Raw genomic sequence first — 19,218 nt, 5'->3', positions numbered from 1 at the left:
TATGCTGACCACACAACATCACCTCTTCATGTTCTTCCACCTCTTTTGCTGCTGCTTCTGGTGGAGGAACTTTTTTCATCACAGCTTTAGGCTCAACTTTAGCCACCACTTTAGTTTCAGTTTTTTGCTCATGTTTTCCTTCAGTTGCAGCGTCTGCTTTCTCTTCTACTTTGTGCTCAGGTGGAAGAAGCTGCCTGGGTTCATGCTTGGGTTCTGCTTTGTGTGCTTTTTTCTCTTCGTGAGCTGGTTCATGATGAGAGACAGGGGTATCTTCCCTCTTTTGTGGCTCCATTTTTTGTTCAATGGCCTTCACATCAGCCTTTGGCTCTGGGGAAACTGGCTCGACTGGCAATTTGGAGTCAGGGAATGATTCTTCCTCATAGTCTATTGGGGGAGTAACGGGGGAGGTTCTCACAGCGTAACTGTGATAACCCTTAATTAATTCAACCTCACCTCCTTGATGTATCCTCTGAAGAGGTTTGATCTCCATTTGCTCAGCAGGAGACTTTGTGTGGCCATGTCGGCTGGGACTTTGGGAAGCAAGCCTGAGGTCACTTGCTGACTTCTCCACTGGTGCTGACAGAGCATTAGAAGGAGTGTTGGGCCTACTTCCTTTGTGACTTCCTTCCTTACCGTGATCTCCATTCCAGCTCCCAGGACTAACAAAACTCTCTTTCTGGGAACCTTGTTTAACACGCTTAGCCTGAGGTGGTGTTGCAGGTGGTGAAGGAGTTCGAGCTGTACTCTCCTTGGATTTGGTGGAATCTTGCTTATCAACCTGAGGACCTTCTGGAGATGCCGGTGGATGTGGTTCTTCCATAGGCGGGGCCTCTTCTTCCAAATTCTCTTCATTCTCCATGAGTTCCTGGAACAGCCTCCTCTTCAAGTATTCAGGACCTAGGAAAGACAAGAGCTTGTGAATAATGGCAACATGCAACCGATCAACACAAAATTTCAGTGATATTAGAAAGCATAAAGGTGGAGGCCATTCATGTATCATAAAAAAGCCAGAATACATTACAATATATGGAAAACAGCAGACACATGGTTGTATAATAGAGGTGTGCCCCATACCCATTTCTGCCATTTCTTCCATTCCTTTCATTTTGGTTATTTCATCACACTACATAATGAATCCACTTTAAATCTGGTTTCTGCCTCCTGCAGGATTCTGGGGTTTGTAGTTTAGTGAGGCACTTAAAGGCTCATCCCTAAACTATATACCCCAGAATTCTGCAGGAGGCAGAAACTGGATTTTAAGTGGATTCATTCTCTAGTGTGATGAGGCCCCATGGTCACCTTCTTCCATTACACACCTCTCTACACTTTGTGCCAAGGGAAACACAAGCCACTAGAACTGGAACTCACTGCAGTACAATCCTTCTGAGAAATCCAACAGTCAGTGAAAGCACAGCAAGCAAATTGTAATCCTGGCCACATGTAAATATCATTTACAAAAAGATTACATAGACTTGAGTTAATTAAGCAGTCTGAAGAAAGCCATGTGCCAATTCAACATCATTCTACACTGTTTGTCCTAGATTTTATCAGGGCCAGCCCTACAATTTTGGGAGAGTGATGCAACAGGTTGGGTGTGAATGTGAGTGTATGTGTGCCAAGACACAGCAACAGTGTTAGTTATTACTATTTCATTTTTATTGCAGTGATAATAGACAGACTTTGTAGATCATGTGGGACTGTTTGTCTCGTATATCAGAATAATACTCAGTCTTGGCCTTTGGACACCCAGTAGAGACAAATGAATGTGTATAATTTAATAAGTGATCCATGTGATTCCCACTCATCTCAATGTCTCTTGTCAGTTGCTGCAGATTTGTTTTCTATATTTTGAAGTGTAGGAATTTTTGTTCTTTTTAATGCAACAGTTTTTGGTGGTGAGCGGTAGAATACACATTGGACTGAGATTTGTCTTTGGAGTAAGGAGAGCTGTCATATGTGTGCCGAATACACTAATAAGGTCACCACCTGGGAAACTAAGATCTTGTGAAAAGCAATGGAACGGTTGACCTATCTTCTTTAAAGAAGGTGACTTCTAGATTCAGGTTTCACTCATCTAACTGGGTTGTGTCATCGTTGCCTAGCACCCCTGCTTGGGTCTACATTATTGTTTACATGCTAGTCCAGTGGGGAGGACAAATTAGGTAGCAGGTCCCTGTTTGCTTTCTAGCTCATTCAAAATCTAGGTAACCAGATTGAATTGCTTATTAGAGATTTGTGGACAAAAGAGAAGAGGCAGGAAGTGTCTAGTTCATGTTCAGGTATATTTTCTGAATTATAGTGAAATATAAGTTTAACTTTTTACTAAAATTATGGATTTAAAAGTCAAATGTGTAATAAAATAATATTCTGTGTCCAGGTAATCCAAAATTCTGTACTGAGAAAATATGAGTTTCGAAGCCTGCACAAACTACAATGAATACATGGCAGTTATAGGAAGCAGGCAAAAAGTTTCTGTTTTAATCCAGTTTTTTAAAGATAGATTTTGTAATGTTACCAGAAATGTTTTTGCTGGGCACTAGTGACAAAGGCTGGGGTTAAAATTGCTGGAAGAAACATTAACAACCTTAGATATGCAGATGATACCACTTTGATGGCCGAAAGCGAGGAGGAGCTGAGGAGCCTTCTAATCAATGTGAAAGAAAAAAGTGCAAAAGCTGGGTTGCAGTTAAACATAAAAAAACCAAGATTCTGACAACCAGACTGATTGATAACTGTCAAATAGAGGGAGAAAAGGTGGAGGCAGTGACAGACTTTGTTTTTTAGGTGCAGAGATTACTGCAGACGCAGACTGCAGCCAGGAAATCAGAAGACGCTTCCTTCTTGGGAGGAGAGCAATGACCAATCTCGATACAATCGTGAAGAATAGAGACATCACACTGGCAATGAAGATCCGCATAGTTAAAGCGAAGGAAGATGGATGCTTTTGAACTGTGGTGTTGAAGGAAAATTCTGAGAGTGCCTTGGACCGCAAGAAGATCCAACCAGTCCATACTTCAGGAAATAAAGCCCGACTGCTCATTGGAGGGAAGGATATTAGAGTCAAAGATGAAGTACTTTGACCATATAATGAGAAGACAGGAAAGCTTAGAGAAGACAATGATGCTGGGGAAAATGGAAGGAAAAAGGAAGAGGGGCCGGCCAAGGGCAAGATGAATGGATGGAAGTGACTGGCTTGACTCTGAAGGAGCTGGGGGTGGTGATGGCTGACAGGGAGCTCTGGTGTGGGCTGGTCCATGAGGTCACAAAGAGTCGGAAGTGACTGTACAAAAAAACAACAACAGTGATAAAGAACTGGGGAGTAAATATGGATCATTTCTTTGTTACAAGACGACAGCATCAAGAAGATTGTTCAAGCCTGGAAACAGATTGAATCATCAATGATGGCAAAATGAATTGTTAAGATTGTTGAGAATTGGCAAATTGCCAAATTAACACAGATTCTTTTTAACCATGTCAGAAGCGACTTGAGAACATACTGCAAGTTGCTTCTGGTGTAAGAGAATTGGCCGTCTACAGAGGCATTGCCCAGGGGACTCCCAGATGTATTACCGTCCTGCTAGAAGACTTCTCTCATGTCCCCGCAAGCTAGAGCTGACAGATGGGAGCTCTCTCTGTTTCATGGATTCGAACCTGTAACCTTCTGGTCAGCAACCCAACCTTAAAGTTAGCAGTATAACCGGCCACGGCTCAAATTACCATGGATTCTAAAGCTAATCAAAGACATTTTGAAGTACTGGAACCTATAGAATGTGCAGATATGTGTGTGTGTGTTTATGTTGAACTAATGTAATTTGCCAATTAAACTGTCACTTTTTAAAGAATCCATGGAATTTATAAAGAATGACATCAGTGGGTGTCACTGTCATGCATTTAATTACTTCTCCTCAAAAATATTCTTTCTGCAGCAGCCTCCCTCTGGCTACTTCGATTTTTTAAAATTACAACTTTGACAATTTTACTGGTGGCTGGGAAGAGTGAATATTATAGCACAATGCATCTGGAAACTGCCAGGTTGGAAAAGGCTGTGCAACACCTTGGGATTTAGCAAGCTGTTGAATTAGGTTTTTTGTCATTGATCCGCATCTCTCTCCCCCATTTTGCCCCACTCACTCTTCAAAAAACACAAACTGTTTCCTTGAGAAGGAGGTGAATAAAGAATGATGTCTTAATTCTAGTTAGAAGATACTGATTCAGAGCAAGCGTAGTGAGCACAGGATAGAAAAATCACTGGAGTGCAATTAAACATAAGTGGAATAATGTGTTGTTGAAGGCTTTAAGGCCAGAATCATTGGATTGCTGTGAATTTTCTGGGGTGTATGGCCATGTTTCAAAAGTATTCTCTCCTGACATTTTGCCCTCATCTATGGCAGGTCAGTTGGGTTTGTGAGGTCAGTTGGGTTTTCATGGTTTCCTCCTTTCTGTTGAAATTGTCCACATTCTTGTGGATTTCAATGGCTTCTCTGTTTAGTTTGACTTGGTAGTTCTCAAAGTGGTCCAGCATTTCTGTGTTCTCAGATAAAATGCTTTGTCCAGGTTGGTTCAATGCACAAAATATGTGGAATATTTTGTGCATTGCTGAATACCCTATACACTCATATATCAGCCTAGAAATTTTAATCAAAAAGTCAGTCTGAAGAACCTGGATCGATTTTTCCATGGATCAATCCAACTATTTTACTCTCATTTTTAAAAGGCGACATCTCCTTCTCTGAGTTCAGTGGAACCAAAAAGAAACCCGGACCCTTCTACTCTCTTTGGTGTGGAGCTCTTTCTGGCATTTTTCAATGCTTAAGCAGGTGGTGACCAGGGGCTACTGCCTCCCCTGAATATATGAGATGATGTGGCCTTTCACTTATCCACAAATTATACCAAAATTCATAATTTGGACTCCATTCCTATTGTTGACTTATATATGATACATAGAGCAGCTGTCCTTTACATCCTAACTAAGAATCAAGAAGCATGGCGTGCAAAGATCAGTCTTAGACAGTGATTTTTTACATTCAGGAGTACCTTGAATTTGGAATTGAATTAGGATTATGTATTGGGGGGGGGGGGAGTTGGGGTGGAAAAGCAACACACAAACCAAAGCGGAAGACTGGCAAAGAATTCCTGCATTGAGATGGAAAAATATCTTTCCTTTCCAAGAGGCAAAAATCTAATATGAGTCTACTTGGAACTAAGTTTCATTGGTCTCAATGTACTACATTCCCTTCTTGCGCTTCTTGCAGGACAGTGAGTAAGTGGGTTGACAGTGGGAAGAACCAGGAAGTATTGCTGCTATATCCTGAAAATGTGGTTGTTATGTGGTAGTGGGGGAGGGCACTACTTTATTACAAATGTGGGAGACCAAAACAAAGTAGTGATTATGCAAATGACCAGAAAACACACAGCAAGATAAAGCAACTCCAGGTGGATCAAACCAAATTGCTCGGTCTTGTATTTCTAGAAAAATGCCTGGTGTTCATGGAAGTAGTTACGCATATACTGAAATCCTTGTAATCATTTTGACTGAAAGACTCAGAAGAACATTGATCAAATCCATGCTGCGTTTGCATTTACTTTTAATGACAGCTGCAGGAAGTGTAATTGTGTTCTGCCTCCAAAAGCACATTTGAGAGAACATTTGCAAATCTGTATCCAATAATAACAAATTCAAACATTTAAAATTCAAAGGAGCAACATGCAGTACATCTGGGAATAAAAAGTCACACCTCTTTATGCCTGGGGGATTGGCTAGGGTTTGCTATACTGACTATGCCAAGCTGTTTCCACTGACTAATCTGCAAGGATAATTTTAACTAATGAATGAATTTGAGAAACTAATAAGCTCTCCTCCAGATGCTCCAGGAATGAAAAAGGCCAGCGTCCATCAAGCACTTTAGAGGCTGTGAATCTCGGCCATGTGACATGGCCTGTAATCCTGAAAGATTCTGCTGAAGCAGAGCGGAATAACTTCTGGCAGACAGATATATCTGGCATAGACTGTTGGTGTGAGGAGAGGCCACTAAGTGCAAATAGGTCCAGTTAAGAAAATTAATGGCTGAAATGTTTATTGGATTTTACCACCCCAAGTTCCAGGTGTATCAATGGCTTGATCAGATCGCATGTCTGAAAGTTCCTCCACAAGGAGACAAGGATAAGCAAAGTTATTATGCACAGACCTCTGCCCCACATACCCTAAAGCTGTGGTTCCCAACTTTTTTTTGAACAGAGACCACTTTGACTAGGGACCACTCTCCAACATTAGTACCAAAAGGATAACGAATCGGTTTTTGGTCAACTTCAGATTTGGTTTGGTTATTTGGGGTGCTGATTCAGGAAATTGTATTGGATAGACCACATCAGCTCTAGTTTCTGATACAAAACATATGCCATCCAGTAGTCACTATCTGCTCACCCACAGAAAACCATATTTAATAAGACTCAGCACTATAAGACGGTTTTGCAAAACCAGTCGCTCTCATTGCAATGGTGTAGTAACGGTGAGGCCGCAGACCATATTTTAGCTCTTGTGGACCACTTGTGGCCTATGGACCACAGGTTGGGAACCACTGCCTTAAAGGCACCAGATCCCACCTGACCTTGAAAGCTAAGCAGGGTCAGCTCTGATTAGTACTTGGATGGGAGACTACCAAGGAATAACAGGAGGACAGAACTGGCAAAACCACCTCTGACTATTCCTTGCCAAAAGAAACCCTATGAAATTCAGTGAACAGTAAGGCAGCAGGTGATGTGAAGGTATAAACAGCACATTTGAGACAGAAAATGGAAATACACTTCCATCTGAGGAATTTATTGCTACAGGTCCTAGTGATGAACCCTAACATCTCTGGTTAGAAAGATGGATGTGTGGATAACAGAGCTATCCAGACTTTCAACAGTCAAATGCAAACTTAATATTTTCAATATCATTTATTGGAGGGTACAAAATTAAGATTAAAATTTGACTTTGTATGCTGACATACAGGGAACTTTAGTCTGATCCAAAAGAGTTTCTCAACGTATATTCCTATGTTCATTAACCTCTCAGGACCAGCCCTACCACAATACATAGAAATACAGTAGAATATGAATGTCATGAAAGGGCAGTACATTTTGCTAATGGTTTAATCTGTTACTGTTGTATTTTCACTAGTAGGGAATATGGCAAGGGGAGAGAAGTACTTATGGGTCTTTCAAACTCATGTGCCAAAATAACTGGCTTGGAGTATTATTCACCTTGACTTTGGTGTATGTACAAGTGTGTTATATGATGTTTCACCTCAAGTAGCAGGCCTTCTTAGGTCAGCCACGATGTCTCTGATATTGATGAAAAGAAGTGAGGTTGCATTAGGTTTATTTGGAGAGTTAGAGACCTTTCATAGCTATACCAAGGCAAGTCAGGTCCAACTTAGGAACAGGGTGCTCATGGGGTAAAAAAATAAAAGCAAAAATAAAATGCAGACAAGAATTTATCACGTTTCACTGAGATGTATGCTAAGGATTACACATAGGTGCACAGCTGCCATTTTAGCAATATGAGAAGCAGTCTTAAAGCTGGATTCCTATCCTATTCATTTTTATTAAGCATACACCCACTTGAATGGAACATACTCACATGGAAACATGCATATGATCAGGCTGCAAATCTTAAGCTTGCAAATCTATTTTTTCCTCCTGACAAATCAATGGTATGGCTTGGATGTGTTCTATATAATCTATATACCAAAGGAGGTCAGGAAGAGGAGAAGGCTAAAGCATTTATTTTAGCCAGCCGACCTGCCTGAAGGCTCCTGTCAATCATAAAAAGACCCATTCAGGGCCATTTATTTCTGGCTGCAAGTCTGCTATTTGGAAGCTACTTCACCAGTTGCTCAGACTCCTCAAAATAGCACTCAGCAGACTGGCCATTCGTAATCTTTTGCCTCTTGTGACATCTTCCTCTGAATAAACCACTCAGACACAATCAATAGACTTGAGATCTGTGCACCACTACAGGTATTTTCTTTTCACCTCTTCCAATTTCTATGAAATTATCTTGTCTCAGAGGCTGAAAAGAAAATAGAGCCATTTTCTCATAAATGTTTTCCATCTGATTAATCAACTTTTAGGCTAAACTATATACCATATTGTATACATAGCATACAAGTTTAGAAAGCCCATTTCCTCCTCTCTTAAAGGTAAAGGTAAAAGTTTTCCCGACATTAAGTCTAGTTGTGTCCAACTCTGGAGGTTGGTGCTCATCTCCATGTCTAAGCTGAAGAGCTGGCATTGTCCATAAAAACCTCCAAGGCCTTGTGACTGGCATGACTGCATGGAGTGAGGTTACCTTCTCGCAGAAATGGTACCTATTGATGTACTCATATTTGCATGTTTTCAAACTGCTAGGTTGGCAGAAGCTGGGGCTAATATTGGGAGCTCACCCCACTCCCCGGATTTGAACTGCTGACCTTTAGGTCAGCAAGTTCAGCAGCTCAGTTGTTTAAGCCACTACACCATCTCATGTCTTACATGTTAGTAAATGCATGCAACCCCAACAGAGATGCCTGAGTTTGGACTCAGTTGTTATTTCAAATTTCAAACACCCCATCTGCATTGGAGATGGGGGGGGGGGCTTTGCTGATACCAATGGGAGGGGAGTTTTATTGTTGCTTTAAATGCCTACCCCCATTTAGCAGCTTTGAATCTCCTTTGAGAGGGGAAAGTGGGATGATGACGATAATGATGATGAACTGTGTCAAGAGTTTTAAGCATCTTTACTACCACCAGCATGATGAAATTCTGACTGGATCACGCATTTTCCCCACCTTTAATTGCATGCCTATATTTAGTACAGAGTTGATTAGTCTATTAATTAAATCTAGTAAAGATATTGTGGGCTGTTGGGTATGATTTGGTATCAGTGAAAGCAGCAGTTGCTACACAGTGGAGCAAACACTGACATTGAAACAAAACTTGATAACTACTTTCTTTTGTACATGAAGTTGCTTCAAGGCAGATAGAAATAGACTGTTCCTGTCTGCTTTGTACAGAATAGAGAAACACTGATCCCAGAAGACAGCAAGAATATTTAGGCTGCATGTTTGGAAGAATTTGATATTTATAGGAATGATGGAACAGATGGGTAGGTTTCTTACTATTGCTCCTAGATTTCAGGGCCTGATCCCTCTTCAAGGTAAGAGGGAAATTATTCAGGGTTAGCTTGCTTGAAATGAAAACATTACTTTAACTGCATCATTCCAAACCCTGCAATACTAGGCTGTTTCACTGCAGCTGTTGTAGAGTCTCCAGGCCACTCTCCCTTCCATCAAACTGCAACTGGGCCCAGAACCTGTAAGAGTCGGTCAGTCCAGGCAAATACTGAGCAGCCTCAGTATCTCCTGCTACAGGAGTCATTAAATATGGTATAAGTAAATTGACCTTTGTTAGAAAAAAACATAGTAGGGACATCTTTATTCTTCAACTCTATTTAGAAACTTGATTTCTCTCTCTCTTTCTTTTCTTATCACTTCTGCAAGTCTTAGCTAAGCTCCTCTCATCCCCTTCAACTGGTATGCTTTCTCCTACCTTTGACTGTTGCCTGCACTCATCTTTTCTCTCATTCATTTCTTCCAAATTTTGTGTTGCCTAATCCCTCTTTTCAGTCTTCTCCTCCTCAATTCATGGTGAAATGCTCACATCTCCTCTTTCCTCTTCTCTCTTCACAACGTGTGCTACACGGGGCTGCCTCTAAAATGTGTTTGGAAACTTCTAATCCAAAGAGCAGTAGCCAGATTGCTAACTGGAGCTGGCTACAGGACACACACAACACACCTCCTGGTATAAACCTGCCTGGGTCCTGAGATCTTCAGGAGAGGCCCTTCTATCGGTCCCACCTCTATCTCAAGCTCAATTGGTGGGAATGAGAGAGAGGGCCTTCTCGGTAGCTGCCTTTTGAGTCTGGAACTCCCTGCGGGAAGCCAGTATGACCCTCTCCTTGCAGTCCTTCTGGTGGCAGGTCATAACCTTTTTATTCAGTCAAGCTTTTAAGATGAACGTTTTTAAGACTAAGCCAGGTGGGTGCTGTGTTTTATGTCACTTAATGGATTTGTTTAGATACTTTTATTGGTTCTAACAATATATATATTATATTTATTTGTTTGATTCAATTGCAATGTCTACATGTGTAAGGTTTTAATTCTCACATTGTTATTGTTTTTAGTGTCAGCTGCTTTGCGTCTCCTTTTGGCAAAAGAAAGCAGGGTGTAAACATATATAACAACAACAAGCAGCGAAATGTTTTCCTTTATCTCTCTTTCTCATTTCCTGATTTAACTTCCCTTCCTTTTCATCCTTTGCTTTTCAATTTAATCCTTTTTCTTCTACTACATTCTCAGCCTAGAAGCCCCACAGCTTAGGTCTCAGATTTATATTGCTGGAACTTTAAAAAAGTAATTTAAGCAGTTTCTTTGTTTTTACTATAAAAAGACAGAATCTTATGGTTAGAAAGGTCATTAGATCAGTGGTGGGCAACTGTGGTCCTTGAGTTATAGGCGTTATTTATTCTGTTTTAGGCTTTTGTTGTTGTTTTGCTTATTACTCTCACAATTTTGAACCAGAGTAGCCAACTGTGAAAATTGCAACCTGAAAATACTTGGAGGGTCATGGTTGAGCACCCCTGGATGACATGACATATAAAGGTCACTGCTTTACTAGACACCCAACACTAGAGTGTCTTTGACAATGAGTGCTCCAGGTTAGAGCTTGGAAGTATCTAGTTACATACAACTTAAGCAATGTGAAAGCTTTTAGCTTTCAGCTGTGAGAAAGGTCACATTCAAAAAGAAAACATATAATGTCTCATTCTTCTAAAATGGAAAGTCTATTAATGCTACTATAGCAGCATATGTACATATGACATGATTGCTACACTGGCAAGTAATATTTTTAATTTGGCTATACATATCATATTTGCAGTCCTTTGACTTTTAAAATGTCTTGGACTTCAATTCTCAGAAGCCAAAGTCAGTATGATAAATGATAAGAGATTATGGGAACTGGAGCCCAAAATCTCTGGAGAGCCAAAGGTTCCTCAACCTTATGTTAATAATAATTATTTATCCACTCGTCCTGTTGGTATGTTTGTGAGTAGGGTGCAGGGTGATCCTTTCCATGTATCCACTTGGGAAATGCTTTGGTTTTCATGCAGCATTTTCCCATGAAGGCAGAAAAGGAAATTTTAAAAGACACATTAATGCTCTCTTTCTTCCCTCTTTCCCCTTGCTTCATCTAATCTTAGCGAAGAGCTCGCATTTCCTACCTGGTTGGTAGAAGTCTGGAGATAGTTCCCTGGCCATCGACCTGGCTAAAGTGGATTCGCTATTCGCTGCCAATGCTGCTTGTTCGGCACCTTCTGACTTGGCTTTGGCGTGGGCAGTCCTGCGGAGAGAATACCACACTGAATTTAAGTATTTCCAGAAGATACTAAGACAGAAGTGGGGAGACCTGGGTCCAGATCTGGCTCTTTTGGAGTCTTCAGAAAACCACTTTCCTCTCCCCACAATGCCAGCATCTGATGCTTTCCCTTTATATTGAATATTTGCATTCCATGTCCATAGACTTGACCAAGGACGTCACAGTTGCTCTGAGTCTGAAAGACCTGAGCAGGGCTGTTGATGATAGGATGACTTGGAGGTCTCACACATTCATACGTTTGCTAGAAGTCAAAGGTGACTGAATGACAGTTAACAGCAAATTTGTTCCATTGTAACAGTGTAAAATGCTCCTCTGAAGGCCTAGTTACTGCAATTAAAACCATTTAAGTTAAAATATGTTGGTACTTTTTGTTCTATCCGTTTGCATTTGGCCACAAGCATCACAGGAATGCAGTCTTTGAGAATCTAATCTCAGCCTGAAACAGGTTCCTCACCTTTATACTAAAGACTTCCTTGGACTGAATTCCTAAACAATCTGATCCAAAATGGCCCTCCTCACCTCTCCATAAGTAAATGTAAAGGTTTCCCCTTGGCATTAAGTCTAGTTGCATCTGACTCTGGGGAGTGGTACTTATCTCCATTTCTAAGCCAAAGAGCTGGAATTGTCCGTAGACACCTCCAAGGTCATGTGGCCAGCATGACTGCATGGAGCATCATTAAAACCCTCCATGGTTTTATGATAAAAACCAATTATAGTGTTCGTTGTTCACTAACGATCAAACATTTGTTTCCAATACCTAAGATACTAATCTGGCATGTTTCAAAAGCAGTTGACAATTTAATCCCCAAAAGATTTATGCCAGAATGACAACTATCCATAGGGATGGTAGAAATCTTCATTTTGGTGATACTAGTAAGAACTAAGCAAATTTGCATCTCTGAGGGGGGAAAAACCTCAAAACAGAGCATGATTATCTTTCAATTTCTTCATCTTTTACAATGCAGTTTTTCCATCAAAACATGTGTTGAAATGTATCCATTACAAACATATTCTGAAGAAAATGCATACTTTAGAGAAAATAGCACACAGGAAGATACATATTAGGGGAAGGTGCTTACAAAGAATTGTGCATTCAGGAATGCTGCAGACACAAAATGAGTATGAATTTTCACCCAAAAGAATATGTCTTGAAATCTTCATAAAGACATTCAGAAAAGGGTTACAAAGAGATGCAAAAAATGGAACGTTACAGAAAGAAAAAGAAATAGCTTTGTTTATTCCAATATAAAAAAATGTTTGCGGACAACAGTCTGGAGAATTACAACTCCCTAGCACTTTACCTCTACAATTACTAATATTTTCTATTTGTATTGAACATTCACCACTGAAATAACCACGTTTATTTTAGTACTGAAACAGAAAATAAAAATCTTCTCTGTGTTGCCTTTGGTTTAATAAAGAATGTTCTATTATTATAGGCTGATAAACCATCAGCACCTAGTGAATTGGTCCTTCCCATCTCTGCACAATAAATGTGTCTGCTTCCTTTTTCATGTTTTTCCAATGTGGTTTGAATGTTAAATTAAGAGTTTGAATCCTGACTTTTAAATTTACATTCTAATTTAGTCAGTTAGTGCAATGAAAAACAGTAGCCGGGTTCTTACATTTGACTCTTGCACCATCGGACTCAAGAGCCAACAAGATGTAGTGGCTTGAGCATAGGTCTATGACTCTGGAGAGGTGCATCTGTGCTGTAGAATACATGCAATCTGACACCAATTTAACTGCCATTGCTATGGCATCATCTCATTTCTAAGCCGAAGAGCTGGCATTGTCCGTAGACACCTCCAAGATCAATATAACGTTTTTCTGCCAAAAAGTGCTCGTGCCCCACCAAACTACAACTCTCATGATTCTATAGCTTAAGTCAAGGTAAAGGTTTCCATATTAATTCTAGTCATGTCCAACTCTGGGGGAGGGGGTAACACTCATCTCCATTTCTAAGCTGAAGAGCCGGCGTTGTCTATAGATGCCTCCAAGGTCACGTGGCTGGCATGACTACATGGAATGCCATTAGCTTCCCACCATGTTTTCAAACTGCTTATTTGGCAGAAGTTGGGGCTAACAGCGGGAGCTCACCCCGCACCCTGGAATCAAACCATTGGCCTTTTAGTCAGCAAGTTCAGCAGCTCAGTGGTTTAACCCACTGCACCACTGGGGGTTCCTTTAAAGTGGTGTTAAACTGCATTAATTCTAGTGTAGATACATCCCAAGGCTAGAATCTCCTAGCTGACTTTCTGCACGTCACATACTCTTAAGTCTCAGGAAAAAAGGAAAATACAATCCCTCACAAAACAAGTCTTACCAAGAAAACTTTTCAGATCACCATGAGTCAGAAATGACTTGAGGGCATTCAACAACAAAATAATTTTGTAGGGAGATCACATTTCCTCTGCCTTTGACATACACTGCAATAAATATATTACTCCTGGCTGTGAATTGCAGACAGATCTGTAATCTCACCACAATGAACCGGGGACGTTGAAGGGGAGACTCATGAGTGATGTATACGAATAACAACAAGTTGTGCTGTAAAAGCCTTGGGCCAGAATACAAGCATCTTCCACAGTTCTCCCTGTAGCAAGGTAAATGTCAGCAAATTAATGGCACAAGTTTTAGAAAAAAAACTCTATTAAATTATACTGGAGACCTGTTTAATCCCAGGACCCACAGTGATGTCCAATGAGAAACCCACAAGCTGCCTATGCTGACAGTTGTGTTCTTCCATTGTTGTTCTCTGGCAACTGATCCGGAGTTTTGGAGTTCAATGCCATCTGTACGCAGATGACGTCCAACTCTATCACTCATTTCCACCAGATGCTAAGGAGGCTGTCCAAGTCCTGAACCGGTGCCTGGCCGCTGTGACGGTCTGGATGAGGGTGAGCAAATTGAGGTTGAATCCAGACAAGACAGAGGTCCTTCTGGTCAATTGCAAGGCTGAACAGGGTATAGGGTCACAACCTGTGCTGGGTGGGGTTAAACTCCCCTTGAAGGTGCAGGTTCGCAGCTTGGGGATCCTCCTGGACTCATCACTGAGCCTGGAATCCCAGGTTGGAGTGGTGGCCAGGGGAGCTTTCACACAACTAAAACTTGTGTGCCAGCTACGCCCATACCTTGGGACTCAGACTTGGCCATGGTAGTCCATGCTCTCGTTTAATCTAGGATAGACTACTGCAACACACTCTACGTGGGGTTGCCTTTGAAGACTGCTCGGAAGCTTCAAATAGTCCAACGAGAGACAGCCAGGTTAATAATTGGGGCGGCATACAGGGAGAATACAACTCCCATGTTACGGCAGCTCCACTGGCTGCCAGTTTGCTACCGGGGACAATTCTAAGTGCTGGCTTTGGCCTATAAAGCCCTAAATGGCCCCGGACCAAATTACCTGTCCGAAATCATCTCTCCCTATGAACCATCATGGAGATTAAGATCCTCCGGGGAGGCCCTGCTTTCCATCCCGCCATTGTCACAGGCATGATTGGTAGGGACGAGAGACAGGGCCTTCTCGGTGATTGCTCCCCGACTATGGAACTCCCTTCCTGGTGAGATCAGGTCGGCCCCCTCTCTCCTGTCCTTTAGAAGGATGGTAAAAACTTGGCTGTGGGACCAAGCTTTCGGGACAGGGCAATAAAGCAGCAATAGGAAAGATTACCAGGCCAATTAGACTTGATGTGGATGACTAGGATGGTTTTAAATGGTGTTTGTTAATATTTTGATAAATGTTTTTAATTTTTATGTATGTATATAATAATTTGTGTTCTGGCATTGAATGTTTGCCGTATATATGCTGTGCTCCGCCCTGACTCCCCTTCGGGATGAGAAGGGCGGAATACAAATGTTTTAAACAAACAAACAAACAAACAAACAAACAAATAAAATACACTGCTTTTGAACCCTGGGGCAACTATCATGTGATCACCGATAACCTATCACCCATTAATTCATAGAATCATAAAATCAAGGAGTTGGAAGAGACCTCATGGGCCATCCAGTCCAACCCCCTGCCAAGAAGCAGGAAAATCACATTCAAAGCACCTTCGACAGATGGCCACCCAGCCTCTGCTTAAATGTTTCCAAAGAAGGAGCCTCCTCCACACTCCGGGGCAGAGAGTTCCACTGCTGAACGGTTTTCACAGTCAGGAAGTTCTTCCTAATGTTCAGATGGAATCTCTTTTCTTGTAGTTTGAAGCCATTGTTCCATGTCCTAGTCTCCAGGGCAGCAAAAAACAAGCTTGCTCCCTCCTCCGTATGACTTCCCTTCACATATTTATACATGGCCATCTGTCTCCTCTCAGCCTTCTCTTCTTCAGGCTAAACATGCCCAGCTCTTTAAGCTGTCCCTCATAGGGCTTGTTCTCCAGACCCTTGATCATTTTAGTCACCCTCCTCTGGATACATTCCAGCTTGTCAACATCTCCCTTCAATTGTAGGTCCCAGAATTGGACACAATATTCCAGGTGTGGTCTGACCAAGGTCGCATAGAAGGGTAGCATGACTTTCCCAGATCTAGACACTATACTCCTATTGATTTTATTATTATTATTATTAATAATAATAATAATAATAATAATGGGTTGTTGTAGGTTTTTTCGGGCTATATGGCCATGGTCTAGAGGCATTCTCTCCTGACGTTTCACCTGCATCTATGGCAAGCATCCTAAGAGGTAGAGCCTTCGACAATACAATAATAATAATAATAATAATAATAATAATAATAATAATAATACTTTATTTGTATTCCGTCCTATCTCTCCTTTAAAGCCATCCAAGCCAAGAGTCTTCACCAGATCTCCAGGAGACAAGTTTTATAAGTTATCTGCTCCACATAAAGAAGCAAGATCTCTGAAGCAATGAAATGCCAACCGTTGAAGGAAACATTTTAAGAATCTCATGCTGGTCACTTAACGTGTACACAGCACTCTGATCCCAGAAATGTTATTTAGATAAAAACACTCTGGTTTTTGACGCATGAATCCCACTACACTTCATCTTGCTGAGGACTGAAAGCATAATTGTTCCTCTGAACCTACTGAGGGACATCACTATGCCTTTGAGAAGAGTTCTGTGAGGCAATATTTTCTTTTTGGCATCCTGTGTCCTGGTAAAAAGCACTCCAGCTCCTCAAGCACTGCGAGGCACTTGGCTGAGGAGGTAGATATCTGCACTTTTAAGCCCTGACAGTTCACAGAAGGCCCCCAAGAAACTGTAAACAGACAGAGCATCTCCTTTTTTGGTAGTGTATAATCAGCATGATTAATTCCACTGTAATCTGTGGGAGACCCTGTGACATATTTATGTCTTTTTATGCCTGAAGAATTGGAGTTGGCTTCACAGTGTCCAGGATTTGGAGTGCAAGGTAGAAAGAAGTATTTACCCTGAAGTTGGTGAAAGCTTTAACCCTCCAGTGGTTAGCTTGTGATGTAGTCCAACCATTTATTATACTTTGCACAGCATGATAAATTCAACTGAAACTTCTGCAATTGATGGAAAGTTGTCAGCAGCCTTACATTTTTGCTATATATTGCTTGAAGGAAAATATTGCCTCGTTCATAAGAGGGAAAATTTTCATGTTTTTATCATCCAACCCCTGAAAAGTGAACAAAAGAGAGGAAACCTTCTACAGCACTCCTATATATTGCATTAAACTGATTGGTCCTGTTGAAAATATTAGCCGAAAACTTATTGTTAGTCCCAAGTGGAATAAATTCATTGATTCAATGACTGAGTCTGCTGTGCTTGCTGTGAAGGGGCAATAAAGATCTCCAGCCTGCTCCCAGGACTCCTTGTGAGTAGCCAGCAGCCCAGGCCTCCTCCAGTGGGGTGTGACTCAGCAATCTGCAAGGAGGCCTCTACATCTATAAAGCTGAGTCCACAGGCCTGCCAGGGACTGAGTCTGCTGTGCTTGCTGTGAAGGGGCAATAAAGATCTCCAGCCTGCTCCCAGGACTCCTTGTGAGTAGCCAGCAGCCCAGGCCTCCTCCAGTGGGGTGTGACTCAGCAATCTGCAAGGAGGCCTCTACATCGCCCACTAGACCGCAGACATCGCCAGCAAGGCCGCACCTGCCACCAGGCCGGACCATTGCCGTCACCGCAGCTGCTGCGGCCGCTATCACCACCAGCTTGCTGCTTATCTGCGGCCGCCATCGCCCAGCCGAAACCACCACAGCCGCCATCGCTGGGAGCCGCATAGGCCACACCACCGCCTAGACCATCTGAACGGCCGTCCCACTCTGCCATCTGGACGCAGCGACGAGACTGCGGAGGGTCTGACTGTCCCTGTGCGGACCCCTGGGTAGACATTTTGTGCCGACCTTTTTGTGTAGACCTTATATTGTGTAGACCTTATATTGTGTTGGCCTTCTCTGTGTAGACCTCAGTGCAGACCTTTTGGGTAGACCTCTGTGTAGACCTTTAGCGCTGGCCTTGTGTAGACCTTGGGCCAGCCCTCTCTGTGTTAGTACAGAGTGTGTAATTACTGTAATTACTGTAATCGACCAACAGTGCTGTCCCACTGCCGAGTTGCCACCCCCGGAAGCCCCCATCCGCTTCATTCCAACCGTCTAGAGACTCCATCTGGGTCACAACAGCTTTGAGCTAACTTGCCATCTCTCAGCCCCATAGGAGGGTGATTATATACCATCAGCTTGCACATTCCTGGGCTTATATCGGTTGATAATGTGATATAAATAATAAATATAGCACTTTACGTAAGAAAGCACTTTAAGGCGCCTGCCTTGCCGCCAACTGCACTAGCACTTTCGCCCCTTCCCTGTCCCTCCGTGCCGCATTTTAGCTACTGTAGCTACCGTCCAATCAATATAGGGCACTTATTGCACTTTAGACCTAGCACTTTACTTGTGCACTTTATGAACTATTCGATTGGTGTGGCCGGAACATCGAACACCACCTGTATAGCTGTTATCCATGTGGTCCCCCATCCCCCTTTGTGTACTATCCTTGTTACTATTGTATAGTGTAAGGGACAAGAGAGGAGGTGGGTTGGACCCTGTAAATAAAAATGAGGTGGGGAGGGGGGTAGAGGGGAAGAAAGGATATGGCCAAGGACCGAAAAATCAAACAACGAACAAAGCAGAAAGCAAGATCTTGTCTTTAGATTGCGGCATGGAGGGGGAGAGGTGTTCCATTAGCCGAGGGGCCCCCATAGAGGTCGTGGTGGGAAGGAGGAGATGCGGGAAAAGGAGACCTCGAATTCGGCCTAATTCGGACCGCTTATCCACATTAACAACCCCCAACCGGTCTCCTAAGGTAAATTGGTGTAACCAGGTGAGCGGGCCCTCCGGTTTGAAGGTGGTGTTGTTGAACGCCAGATCTGTCAACGGAAAAACGACCTGGATCCAGGATTTAATCCTGGAGGAGCGGGCAGATCTGGCGTGCATCACGGAGACCTGGCTGGATGAAGCGGGGGGCGTAAATCTCTCCCAGCTTTGTCCTCCAGGTTTCTCCGTGCAACACCAACCAAGAGCCGGAGGACGGGGAAACGGGGTCGCAGTGGTCTATAGAGATTCCATCCATCTGACCAGGAGTCCCATCCCGCAGACCACAAATTTCGAATGCGTCCACCTGAGGGTGGGTGACCGGGACAGAATAGGGATTCTTGTAGTGTACCGTCCACCTCGCTGCACTACAGTCTCCCTGCCTGAGCTAGCGGGGGTGGTCTCGAGCCTGGTGGTGGAGTCCCAACGGCTTCTTGTGCTGGGGGACTTCAACATCCATGCCGAGG

The 19,218-nt window shown here is 42.5% G+C and overlaps 1 protein-coding gene across 1 annotated transcript in view; it reads right to left on the bottom strand.

Moving 5' to 3' along the window:
- JPH2 (junctophilin 2) overlaps positions 1 to 19,218 on the bottom strand; it is an 86,523-nt gene that overhangs the window by 6,248 nt on the left and 61,057 nt on the right. Inside the window, exons 3-4 of the mRNA XM_060772175.2 lie at positions 11,303 to 11,421; positions 23 to 897 (exon numbers count right to left, since the gene is read on the bottom strand). Of these exons, the coding sequence (XP_060628158.2) occupies positions 23 to 897; positions 11,303 to 11,421 (994 nt within the window). The remainder of the gene's footprint in view (positions 1 to 22; positions 898 to 11,302; positions 11,422 to 19,218) is intronic.

The sequence above is a fragment of the Anolis sagrei genome, chromosome 4 (assembly GCF_037176765.1).
Source record: "Anolis sagrei isolate rAnoSag1 chromosome 4, rAnoSag1.mat, whole genome shotgun sequence".
Lineage (NCBI taxonomy): Eukaryota > Metazoa > Chordata > Lepidosauria > Squamata > Dactyloidae > Anolis > Anolis sagrei.
The sequence above is the reverse complement of the archived record's forward strand: the minus strand, read 5'-3'. Positions and strand labels throughout refer to the sequence as shown.